Here is a 13,759-nt window from a genome sequence, read left to right as displayed (position 1 = left end):
TGGGCCTGCAATGTCTTTTCCATCTATAACTGCACCATTGCATAGTTGCCTATACAACCATGCAAGACATCCAGTGCCCCAATTGTAAGTCCCGGCGACATCAAAATCCACCAAGAGAGGAAGATACATCAGGTGTACTTTGCTGTTGGATTTGTCAGGAAATACTAATCCTCCAATCAACGTGAGAATATATGTTCAAGCATATCGTTGCAGGTCCTCTTCATCTGCATTGTTTGGTAGATGGGCAAAGTTGTTAAATTGATCAGCTAACCATGGCAGACTTAGACGACCTCCTATAAGAACGGCATCATTCGTGGTTACGCCTAAAAGAAGGGCACAAAGTTGTTCCCATTCATAATTTAATGACATGATCAATAGTCTTCCATTAATCGGGAGTCCAAATTGGATAGTTACATCTTGAAGTGTATGTACACTCTCCATGCAACATGCGGAAAGTGTGCGTCTCCGTGTGTGTGTGTGTGTGTGTGTGTGCGCGTGTGTGCGTGCGTGCGTGCGTGCATGCGTGTTTTATATTTTCCCACTATTTAAAAATTAAAAAAAAATAATAATTCGTTTTGAAAAAATTAACAAAGTCAACAAAAAAAGTCAAAGTCAATAGTAGTATTCGATCAACGATTACCGTAAGAAAATCTGACAACTCTACTATTGATTTTGAAATCTACCTCAAATTTCTAAATAAACTTTAACATGTAAATTTTAATAGAAGTAATAATTTAATCACTAAACTTTGATTTTAAATAATGTGATCTTTTATATTTTAAAATTTGTTACAACACGTTTTTAAATTTTATTATCTAATAATTTAGACTATATATTTTAAAATTTGTAACAATTTAGCTCCATCATAATTTTTTTTATCTAAATTAATGGTTAAATTTTATTATATAACAACTTAATCTTTATTATTCATAAAGAAATTTGATCCTCACTAAGTTTATCAATCTGCATGTGTTATCTCATTGAATTTTAACTATATTTTTCATAATAGAAACTAGTATTTATAAATTGTAAAACACAAGGACTAAATTGTAACTTATTAAAGTTCAAGAACTAAATTATTACGAACTAAACTAGAAGTACTTTCGATACATTTTTTTTTTAAAAAAAAAAGATAAAATGATAGTAATTATTAGTTTTTTTGTTTCATAAATATTTATTGATAACGACATTTAAGATCAGTTTTTTAGAAGAGAAAAAAATACTAATCCATTCGTCATGACACGAATGTGTACATAAATATCTAAACATTAATGTGATTGAACATTGAAGTCAAATTTAAAATTTAACCAATGCTCGTGATGTACCATTTAAAAGGAAGAAAACAAGTTTATTCTAAATAATTTTCCATAAAGTTGGGTGGTATTGTAGAAAATAGTCCAAATAAATATCATAACTTAAGGTTCATGAACAAGAAATATACCAACATTGCTTTAATTAATTTTTAAAATGTCAAGCATTCAATTAATCCTACATTTCAAACAATCTTAAAAGTCTTTAGAGTTTGTTTGACAAATTATTCTAAAATTAGTTTTTTTTTTTCCTTACAAATCTATTTTCATGGTAAGAGTCGTAGATTGTGATTTCTTAATATATATATGGAAAGAAGCAAACTTCATAGAAACCTAAAATCAAGAGGCAACAGATATAATGGCTCGTCAAAAATAACATCGTACATCCAGCCGAGAAAGTTAGCAACTCGACTTGTTCTAAAATCTTCTGAATTGGAAGGGAAAAAAAAAACTAGAGAAACCGACAACGTAATGAGCTACAATATGAGCAACTCAATTCCTATCCTGAGAACAAAATGAGAAAGAGACTTTTTCCAAGCACCTTGTCAGGACAGCAATCTCATCAACTGCATTCTTCACTTTAGTAAAATTCGACAAATAGTTGTTTATCAAGTTCACCACCTCCTTGACATTAGATTTGACCACAAATTGGGGGAGGGGGGATGTGGAGAGAAATGAGATTATTGAAACCCTCGATAACGACTTGGACTTCTAAAAACTTGATAGGTCATTCTTGAGAAATCTTACAAAATCCGACGCAGATGAAAGATCCTCGAGAGTCATATTTACATTTTAAACCTATACATAACCTCAGATGGAAAGTACATAAACTAAGAAAGAATGAAAATTACCAAAATAGTACCCAACCTTTTTAACAACTTAAATTGAAATTATTGTTTTCAATAACAATAAAGATAAATTTCGTCAAAAGTCAACACAAGAAATGCTTTTTTGTCCTTTATTATTTTCTCAACGGTCACCGTCAGGAAATCGGGCACCTCTCCTATTGACTTTGAAATCTGCCTCAAAATTTTATTTTTAAATATATTATAATATTTTTATTGGAAAAGATTATCATACTTTAAATAAAATCTACTTATTAATTAAATTATCTTTCACTAATTTTTTTTATTATTGAAATTAGTTAAAAAATTTCACATCATGAGTAGTTTAAATTAATTAACAAAACGTTAATAATACCCAAAGTAAATATTAGTAAAAACTCGGAATAAAAATATAGGATATTAAAATTTTAAATTCAATAGAAACTAAATTCAAAATTTAAGAGTAAAAATGTAATAGATTGAAACTTAATAACCAATAAAAATTGAACTCAAAATTTAATGAATAAATATATATAAGAAGAATAAAAAATCTCAAAACATTGATACTAAAAGGTATTTTTCTCAAAATTACAATTTGTATGATGATATAATGTGCCAATTGACTTTGCAACAGAATTTAATGGCTTCATTTATCATAAATTTTGTTCCAAACAAGAAACATTTTCTAACTATGATTAAAATATATCACAAATATTACTTGAATTAAAAATTGGCCTAAACTTTTTTTTGTTTTGTTTTTCTTAATAGAGAAACAGTCAACTTTGAAATATAAAATTAATTTTGTCAATATTTTGAGCATCCAACTCTCATTACATTCATAAATCTCTCAAAGAGTCCCTCCATTTAATTTATTAATTTATTTATTTTTCACATCCACATGCTACTAGGTCAATCTAGATGATTAGCTTTCAAATACATTTAGGGGTTATTTGCGATTGAGCGTTTAGATTGAACGTTTTAGGTCCGATTTGTAATACCAAACATATTCGGTTCCCACAGTTTTCAACTCAATCCTCTTTTTCACCATTTTCCTCTATTTTCACACTTCACGATCCCATTTCTGTTCTATCATCATTCCTCACTCATTTCAATACTCCTCTAATCCCTAGTAATTTTAATTACATTTCAACCTACTAGATAGCCCATAAAACCATAAGTTTAGTTTATGAATTTTTTAAATCTATGTCTGATATCTCCATGAATTTAAACTTTAAATTTTGTCTAACAAACTTTGAAATTTTAAAAATTATAATAAATATATGAACTTTCAATTTTGTGTATAATAAAATTTTAACACATTTGACTTCTTGTTAAAAGAAATGATTAGACATAAAATGAATTTTATTTCAAAGACGACCCTAAACTTTCAACTTTGTCTCCAATAAATATGTGAGTTTAAAAATGACAAGTAGGCAAAGACATATTAGATACAAGATTAAAAGTTCATTAACTTATAAAATAATCAAATTGGAATTTAAAAAATCTATAATACACAACTAAAAGTTCACACTCCCTCCCTCCGCGACACGTATACCCATGCACGCACGTATACCCTCCCTCCAATAAATATGTGAGTTTAATTTATGTACTTTCTTAATTTTTAATTTCAATCTTTGTATTTTTAATAAATCTAATATTTAGCCTCTCGTAAATAATTTTTATTCAAATAGACTAAACAATTACAATAATTTTCCTACGAGAAAACACAAGAAGTCAATATGTTTCAAAACACAAGTCAAAATTCGAACTAATAATATTCTTTTTCAAAAAAAAAAAACAACAAAAATTAACTAATAATAGGAACTAGTTAAAATTTTTATTGAAAGTACAAAAATATATTTCAACCTAAATAATATTTTTACGACACACCAACTTCCTAAAACAATTAACTTCCCAAAATATTACCTTTAAAAGAATTGTTTTTACAAAAAATGTGAGAGAAGAAAATGAAACCTCGAAACTACATCAAAAGAAGTTTAAGATAAAATCGTTGAACTATACTCATGTCTGGCAGCCTTTGGAAGAGTTTTCTTTTTGGTTGCAAGATTAGACATCCAAAAGGCAAAACAATTTGTCCCAAATCCCAATGGCTGAAAGCGACCGTTAGTACGGAAACAGAGGCCCATCTTCAACATCTCTGATCTGTATGGTTGGCTGTTGAGTCCACGAGCCAACTTGGCAGAGTCAAACCACAGAAACAGAGCCCCCTAAAACTTTGCGTATTTGATTTGCTTTTATTTCTATTCCCCCATTGAATTCAATTCACCCACCAAACTTCACGAGCTAATTAAGACAACACAAACAAGAAACCCATAAATCTGTACTCTCTGTATTCAGCTAAAACTTCAACCCAGACCCAAATTAGTCTTTTTTCCTTATTTTTCCCCCATCAAGCACTCATCAATCTCCTGAAGAACAATAACAAGAACAAGAACAAACACAAGTCAAAAAAGAATGCTCCTCAAATTTCCTTCCAACTTCAGACTGCTGAACTTTCTCAAGTAAGGAACAAGGAAACAATCAGAGTCTCAATATAGCCGCCTTTTTTGTCTGCTTTTTTTTTTTTTTTTTTTTTGAGAAGTACACCAAACAAGTCTGTTCTCCACCATTGTCTTCTTTTGTCTACTTCGTTTTCCCCATTTTCTCCTTTTTTCTTCTTCTTCACGTTGCTCCTGTTGTTTTCCCCCTGTTCCCTATTTGGAGTTCTCTGATCTGTTTAGTCAATCCGACATCGAGCTTTTTCACATCGTCTTTCTTTTGATTTCTCCTCTGTATTTGCTTTCGTGTCCATCTCTGTAAGTTCTGAAAGTTTTTTGCATTTCACTTCTTCTTGGAGATCAATTACAAAGGCTCATCAAAGTAATATCTTGAAGCAACTGCCAAATTCCCAGAAAATCATATAGACAATGAAGTGCTTCTTCTACTTCAAAGGCAAGTCCAGGAGTAGGCATCAAAGATCGGCACCTGAATTGAAAGAGCAGCAAGAATCTGAGTTTTCGGGGTGTAGTCGGACCGCTGCTTCATCGTGTTCTGTGACTTCTCCTCGGAGTGTACCTGAATTGTATGAAGAGAGAGCACATAATTTGAGAGTATTCTCATTTACAGAGCTGAGACGGGCAACACATGACTTCAACAGGCTTCTTAAGATTGGACAAGGGGGATTTGGGAGTGTCTTTAAAGGCTCAATTAAGCCTGTTGATGGGAAGGGGGATCCCCTTGTTGTTGCTATCAAGCAACTGAGCAAGGATGGCTTACAGGTATGGATACTATCATTAGAAAATAAGCATTGAGGGCTTGAATGTTTTGCTTTGAATTTAATGGGTGAAATTCTTCTCTGTTGGATATGCTGATTGGGTGATTTGGTTGTATTCATTCCATATTATATGCATCCAATACAGAAAATCCTTGCTATTATTTTGTTAAGATTTATTTAAGCCTATAGAAAAGAATGCTAAGCATGCTAAAGGGGAAAGGACACAATAGAAGTGCAATTTTCAAGCTGTTTCTTTTGTTATGAATGCAAATTTCTTGAGGAAGTGAATTTTTTACATACCAGCTTTATTTTGCAAATAGGGCCACAAGCAGTGGCTGGCTGAAGTTCAATTTCTTGGTATTGTGGAGCATCCAAATCTTGTCAAACTCATAGGATACTGTGCTGTGGATGGATCAAGAGCAATTCAAAGACTGCTTGTTTATGAGTATATGCCAAATAGAAGCTTGGAAGATCATCTCTTCAACAAGGCGCTACCAGCACTCGCTTGGAAAACAAGACTGCAGATAGTACTTGGAGCAGCTCAGGGATTGGCTTATCTGCATGAAGGATTGGAAGTTCAGGTACCATGTCCCTCCATTTAGAATTCAATGTGTGGGTGTCTCTATTTATATCTGCAAGGAGGAAAATTACATACTAGTATACCGCCTTTTGATGAAGTTTTTCATTCTACAGAACATCCATGACGATTAGATTTACTTTCATTGTATTCTATAATGGCACAGATAATATACAGAGATTTCAAGAGCTCAAATGTGTTACTGGATGAGAACTTTCATCCCAAACTTTCAGATTTTGGGCTTGCCAGGGAAGGGCCAGAAGTCGGGCGTACCCATGTTTCAACCGCAGTAAGTGTTCTTTTTCTTATTCCCATCTACTCACTCTAAGGCCCATTGCTGCTTACAGTGAACTACGTTGTGTACAACATAGGTAATGGGGACAAATGGATATGCAGCTCCAGATTACATTGAGACAGGCCATCTCACGGCAAAAAGCGATGTATGGAGCCTTGGTGTTGTGCTGTATGAGATTCTGACAGGAAGACGGTCGTTGGAGAGAAATCGTTCAAGACCGGAGCAGAAACTTGTGGAATGGGTCAAACATTTCAATCCTGACAGCAAAAAGTTTAGATTGATAATAGATCCTCGGCTTGAAAACCAGTATCCTATCAATGCAGCTAGAAAACTAGCCAAGTTAGCAGATACTTGCCTGGCTAAGAATGCGAAGGATAGGCCCTCGATGGCTGAGGTAGTGAACAGATTGAAGCAGATCATCATAGCTGAGGATGGCAGCGAACCTTATGAGCAAAGTCCTGATTCTGTCACTGACGAACCTGACATGGAAAGAGAGCCAGAGAAAGTGGAAGCACCAGAATCGTGGAGAAGGCGAATGAGCCACCTGCAGAAACTGGGAGAGCATGTGGAGGGTGCAAGTAGAAGAAGATTTATGATAATGCAAAGAGCAAAAGTGCCTTAAAACTTGGGTCTCATTCAGAACCAGATTTTGATATATATAGACTAAGCAGCAGTTTTGAAAGCAAAGAAACAGAATACAACAGAATTTCAATCAAGAAATGAAAGGAGAAACATTGGGACAAAACATAAGACACGAAATAGAAATTCTGGTGCAGGAGGTGAACAGAAGCTGATGTAAATAGTCTAATTGAGTAAATTTATTCTATTGTTTAAAATGCTTCAGTTTTTGCTCTATGGGACCCAGAAAACAAACACGATGAAATTTATCATAAGGATATATATAGATGCTGACTGGTTATGGTGTGGTGGCGGGCTTCCATCTTCATCCACTTGAAAAAGTCAGGTATGGTAAAGGCGGAAAGGGATAGGTCTCTGCAAGGATTTCTTAAAATTTTTAAACATGATTACTTTAATTGTTAATTTCTAAACATTGATTATGTATCTACTTAGTCAAGATGATAGTGAGAGCTGTATGTCCCCACTTTTCCCTCTTCAAACTCCCCTTCTTTTAATAAATGTGAGTGTCAAGTTAATTCACATGAAAGCGGACTAATTAATTATAGGATATCTTACAATATTTCATATAAGACGACTCGTAAGATATTTAATATCTTAAATAGATGACCTAACTATAGTTCAAACTTAAAATTCTCTAAACTTAAACATTGATTGTTATATGACCATTAGGCATTTAGTTGCTTATATCCTTGTGCTTCATCTTCGCAATTAAAAGGAAGGAGGGAAGGAAACAACAAATAAGATCTCATTTGATAACCATTTGATTTTTGGTTTTTGGTTTTTGAAAATTAAGCTTATAAACACAACTTCCACCCACTAGTCTATATGTTTTGTTATCTAGATTTTAGGAGTGTTTTCCAAATTAAAGCCAAATTTTGAAAACTCAAAAAATAGTATTAAAAAATTGTTTTTGTTTTAGGAAATTGGCTAATAATTCAAATATTTATATAAAAAAAATATGAAAACTATGAGTAAGAAAATGTGAGAAAACAAACACAATTTTTTTAAAATAAAAAATAAAAAACAAAATAAATACCCAATGGGACCTAAAAAATAATAGAAATTCTTCATTTTGCTAGGGAAGAATCGTTGTATCTTAATTCTCGCAATTCAATAATTATTATCATTCTACTAACTGTTTTAGCAGTTGCTTATTTATTGATTTTTTTAAAAAGTTATAAATAACATTCAACTTGCTTTCCATCACTCAGCTTTCACCCTACATGATATCTAATTTATAAGTCTCCTTGTCGCCAGCGATTTGGGACTAAAAACCACTCACGTGAGCAGCCTAAGTTGAAATCAATCTATAAAAACATACACCAAAGTGATAAATAAGTAAAAAAAAACGATAAGACCAAGTAAAAGAAAAGTCAAACTACGAAATATCATTGCCACATGAATTCTTCAATGTGTTACTGTTCACTGAGTAAAAAATATATGCAACTTTTGCGCAGGTGTTATGGTGATCCAATAGATAAGATCATACCATTAACAGATTTACAAGGTTAAATTATAGACCAAGCTACTGAATGCTAAAATGCCTATCCAACCTGAAGTACGAATAATCGCACATCATGTTACCACTTACCTCCAAAGCCATCAAAAAAGCAAAAACACGGGATTAATTGGATATATGTTATTCAAGACAAGTTTTTCAAAATATTACCTCTAAGGATGAATCCTCCAGGAACATTCTCAAAATTGGGTCAATTGTTGTTCAGCTGCTCTAACTACTTTGAGTGTGACAGATTTCATGCTGGCTTGATGCTTCATCAAGTCTAATTTATTGAAATGGCCATACAGATACAACTTTGAGTGTTTGTATCAGTTCACGCGCCATTATCAAATTACGAAACTCTTGGATAAGGATCCACAATGTAGTAGAATGCTCTAATTAATGATACTTCACTCTGACAATATCTAGAGTTACTCAAAGTAATATTCCAAACCTTGTAAATCCTTCCATCTTCCCCTCTCAACTCAGGCACAAAAGTTGACATGATCTTTTGAGTTCAACCATCATACACTCTGATCGGGTCATGATTTCTGATTCTCTGTTTCTCATTATGAAGTTGCAGATCAATACCTTAAGAACGTTAGCACTCTCTGGTTTTTTGTTTCTTCATGATAAAACATGAGCAAAATGATACGAGTGAAACCAGCTAATTGAGTTTTCTATCGTTATTTTGCATTTATGTTCAAAGCATCTCGACTTTAGAGGACCATGTACCACCAGATTTCCTTGATATCTGAATTCCCACGTACCTTATCCACGCCGTCAAGTAAAAGCGAAGTAAATGGGATGTCATGCTCGGCCTCATGATCCTTTTCTCCAGAACAATCAAGGTCATTGCCTTTTTTCCTCTTTCAGAGATGGGAACTTCAACAATCATCGTAATGCCGATAGCACATCACTTGCATGCCAGCATCATGCCTGGTAGATGCATATTTTATACAGGTAGAGGTAGTCCTGAAAAAATTCAGAGTAAATAATATCTTTCTTATTTTAAATAATATCTTTCTTATTTCTACCTTTCTTTCCATATCTTAAAAATATTCTGCTGCTGCTCCCAAGCCAGAAAATAATATATACATTCCTCAACAGTGCATTTCTTGAACAATCATTATGCAAGTAGATCCTGCTCAAATAATTGAATAAGAAAGCTTATACTTCAATGAACGTATTGAACTGACTGAAATACTAGTTTCAAATGTTGATCTATCATCATTTTCTCTTAAGGGTTTAGTTCTACAAAAATAATCATAAGTAATATACATGAGAAAATCCATAAACACGCTTTTCTCGTATGATGTACTAATAAGCTCGCCACCTTCTTGTAAAACACGGTAGGCCCTGTTCATTATTTTATTTGTCGTTTCATCAAAATCTACATGAATCTCACTCAACTTCTGACCCCAAAATATGGCTTTCTCTGGCATCCCTTGCTTGCAAAATTGAGACAACAACACATTTGCTGTCACAATATTTGGAACAAACGCCATCTTAAGCAATTTTGCAGTTAAAATCATAGCGTGATCCAAGATGATATTACAGACAGCATTGATCATAGTATTGTATGTTACAGTGTTTGGAACAACTCCGGCTGAAACAAGCTCCTCAAGTATCATCACAGCCCGATCGATTTTTCGGGCAGTGCAGAAACCATGAATTCGTATATTATGAGTCATGATATCAGGTTCCCACCCACTATCTGACATTTTCATCACCAAATCATCTGCACCAACCATGTCAAATGCTTTACAGTAACCATCAATCAATGTGTTGTAAGTGACAATATCAGGAGATAAACCCACCCTATACATGTCCATGAATGTCTCAGTTGCTAACTTCATCCTACCTTGTTTGCATAACCCACCAATTATCATATTCGTTGTAAAAATATCTGGAAGAAGTCCCCTTTTCTTCATTTCCCTCTCCAACTTTAGAGCTTCATTTAGTTTACCCACTTTACAGAATCCACCGATCAAGGAATTGTACACAAAATTATTAGGCACAAACCCTTTTTTCAACATGTCAGAGAATACATCATAAGCATCCTCCATCAAACCAGACATACAGAGCCCATTAATAAAAGCTGCAAATGCAACAGCATCTGGAAAAACCCCCCTACCCTTCATCTCATTCCACAAACTTTCAGCCGTATTAATGTGTCCTATCCTGAAGTACCCATCCAAAAGAACTGTAAAAGCCATGCTAGTGACAGGGAATCCTTTTGCTATCATATCGTACAAAACTATCCTTGCTTCGTCATGGCTCCCCTTCCTAACTAGGCTGATAAGCAAGGAACTGCATGTGGAAGATGAAGGGGTTAAACCAAATTTCACCATTGTACCATAGGCATAAAATGCCCTCTCTTCTAAACCTGCACTGCCGTATGCTGCAATAATGGAATTAAAAGCAACCACACTTGGAGGAATTCCTTTCTCGAGTAAATCCTCTAAAAACTGCATGGCTTCATCATACCTACCTGCCCAGCACAATCCTGCAACAGTTACATCACATAGGGAAGAATCATGAAGCAACCCAGACACAGATAAATCCCTTAATAATCGATCCCCATCCTCCAACCTTCCATATCTGTAATGACCAGCAACCAATATATTGAAAGTAATGCCATCTGGAACTATATCCTTGGTCCTCATTTCTTCAAATAGCAAGTTTGCTTGACCAATGTCTCTTGCCTTGACATACCCATTGATCATGCTATTATAGACTATAGTATTTTGAGAAAGACCTATGTCTTCAATTTCATCAAAAATTTTCCTAGCTAACTCTATGTTTCCCTCCTTGCAGAAGGCATCGATGATGGTACTGAGTGTAGCAATACTAGGTTTACAGCCATTTGCGATCATCAAATTCACCAAATGAAGTGCATCTGATGATCGCCCTTTTAAGCAGTTTGCATTTATCACAATATTATACGAATAAACATCTGGTTCACATCTAAATTTCCTCATTACATGCAATAGACCTTCTCCAATTCTAGTCCAACCTTTTCTACAAAACTCAAGAATCATTACGTTAAACATATAATTATTGGGGCGAGGTCCCTTTCGAACCAAATCCCCAAACAACTTCCATACAGCACCATAATCACCAGCTCTAAGAAGCAATCTAAAAAGAATCGAAATGGCCGATGCATTTGGTGTCACTCCCACCTCCCGCATCTTACTCAATATTTCTAATGCCTCAAAATGCATTTCCGACTTCATAAACGCCCGCATTAGAGTGTCTAAAACTGAAAGATCAGATTCGTATTCACAGTGACCATCCCACATAAATGCCGCCAAATTCTTGCTCCTACCTGGACCAATTCTTGCAACAACCCACGAAATAATATCTTGAGCGAGAAAACGAAGTCGTTCTGCAGCTAAGAGATGTGCCACTATACAACAAGACCTAACAGTCTCTTCAGAGTCGTCCTTAAATGCTAGCTTGAAGAACGCAAACGCGGTCTCCCGACATTCAAACAGTTTCATAATCTCAACCAATAAAAAGGGACAGAAATTTCTCGATAATCCCTTCAATGCGTATCCCTGATACAGCTTAATCGCTTTGGATAACCCAACAGTGACTCGACGCCGGTCATTTGTATTCACGGAATTCACAGAGATCAATTTCAAAGTACCATCGTTGGAAGGCAAAAATTGAGCAATATAATCAAAAGCATGAGTGCCCGAATCAGAAGAAGACGAAGAACAGTACTCGTTTAAGAATTTAAGGATTAGGGTTTGGGATGGACTCAGAGAAGAAGACCAGTGTACCTTAAAAGAGTTCTGTAGGCGACGCACATTGACAATCATTGAAAAACGGCCCAGATTATAAGAGCTTTCGACTTGCATTCCAAACCGGAGTATGATCGGAGATTATTCGCCGGACGGCGAGTGGCATGAGCGCAAATGCCGGCGAAAGAGGCGGGAAGGAACTGGGAATGGGAACTGTGTTTTGTATGGTCAAGCAGGAAGACGACGTATGGGGAATAGCTGAAATTTGGGCCTTAAATGGGCCTTACACAGCTGAAATTTGGGCCGATAATTGGGCTTTACCTTGCACTTGGAAGTTGAGAAGTTCGTCTTGCTTAATGGGTTGTTGAAACGATTAGGGCCCAATCCAAATTATAAATTAATTAATGAAACTAATTTGAAAATATATAGAATAGCTGATCATATATCTAACAGTTATTTTTAAAAAAATATATATTGGGTAGTTTTAATTATATTAACAATTTACATTATTTGTATGAGTATAACTCAAATGGCATAAAGTATAAACTATCAACACTAAAGTCCCTCACTCTTGATCTACAAAAACAAAAAAAAATCACATTACAAAAATCATCCCTTGAATATAGTGGTAGTTGTACTCTCAAATTTTCAATTGTAACAAGTGGGCCCTCAAACTTCAATGGGACCCTCAAACTTATAAGTTTTGTAGAAATTGGAGCTCAAAATAGAAAAAAAAAATTATAATAACCCTCAAATTTATATAATTGTTAATAATTATATACATTTGAGAGTCGGATTTTAACACTTATATTAGCTTAAGAGCTTAGAGTTGTTTGTGGCGCTGAGTTGAGATATGATGTCTGGTGTTTATATTTTTATGGAGTTCATATATCTGTGTTTGGGATGCAGAGTTATTTGGCATGAGTTCATATCGTTGGAAATGATTCATGGGCTTAGGCCTGTAGCAAAAGTTAAAGAGTAACGGGAGAATGTTGTCCCACATTGGAGAATTAAGCAATGCCTAAAAGGTATAAATACTAAGACTGCTAGATGTAACTTCAAAGTGTGATTGTCCCACATCATATCCTTTTAACTTCAAAATGATGTAACCTTTTGTTACTTATCCGTTTAATTTTTAACCTAAAACTTGAACGTTTTAATATTAAATGAGTTTCAATTTTGCTATAATGTAACTATTTTTCTTTCCGTTATGCCCATTTTTCCTCTCCTTCAACCCCAGTCATTTCATATGCCCATATGCCTCTTCTTCATAAACCTAGATACCGATCTGTAATAGGATATCATTTTTCAATATTGTTTATGTACCGCAATATATTTCTCATCTTCATTCCTCTATTATGAGCATTATTTTCCCTCGATTCCAATCCATCTTCTACCAAATGCATTCCTGAAATTGGATGTTATGTTAACCTTGGGGAGCAGACGACACATTGATTAGCACCGAGGCCGCGCCTAATTACTTTAAGGGTTGTGGTTTCTCTACAGTGCAGCAACCTTTCGACATTTGTAATTTACACTCTGAAAGATTTTCTCCATGTGTCGATAAAGAACAGTAAGGTCCTCTTCGAT

At 34.4% G+C, this 13,759-nt stretch overlaps 2 protein-coding genes across 2 annotated transcripts; one reads left to right on the top strand and one right to left on the bottom strand.

Annotated features, from left to right (window-relative positions):
* Positions 1-4,082: 4,082 nt before the first annotated feature.
* LOC120081600 (probable serine/threonine-protein kinase PBL19) lies at positions 4,083-7,461 on the top strand. The gene is made up of 4 exons (XM_039036632.1): positions 4,083-5,412; positions 5,729-5,989; positions 6,152-6,274; positions 6,357-7,461. The coding sequence occupies exons 1-4, from the start codon at positions 5,062-5,064 to the stop codon at positions 6,900-6,902; spliced, it is 1,281 nt and encodes a 426-aa protein (XP_038892560.1). The 5' UTR covers positions 4,083-5,061; the 3' UTR covers positions 6,903-7,461.
* A 565-nt stretch (positions 7,462-8,026) lies between these two features.
* LOC120081593 (pentatricopeptide repeat-containing protein At1g63330-like) lies at positions 8,027-12,396 on the bottom strand. The gene has a single exon (XM_039036620.1). The coding sequence runs from the start codon at positions 12,284-12,286 to the stop codon at positions 9,566-9,568; it is 2,721 nt and encodes a 906-aa protein (XP_038892548.1). The 5' UTR covers positions 12,287-12,396; the 3' UTR covers positions 8,027-9,565.
* Positions 12,397-13,759: the final 1,363 nt, after the last annotated feature.

This window comes from Benincasa hispida, chromosome 1 (genome assembly GCF_009727055.1).
Source record: "Benincasa hispida cultivar B227 chromosome 1, ASM972705v1, whole genome shotgun sequence".
Lineage (NCBI taxonomy): Eukaryota > Viridiplantae > Streptophyta > Magnoliopsida > Cucurbitales > Cucurbitaceae > Benincasa > Benincasa hispida.
The sequence above is the reverse complement of the archived record's forward strand: the minus strand, read 5'-3'. Positions and strand labels throughout refer to the sequence as shown.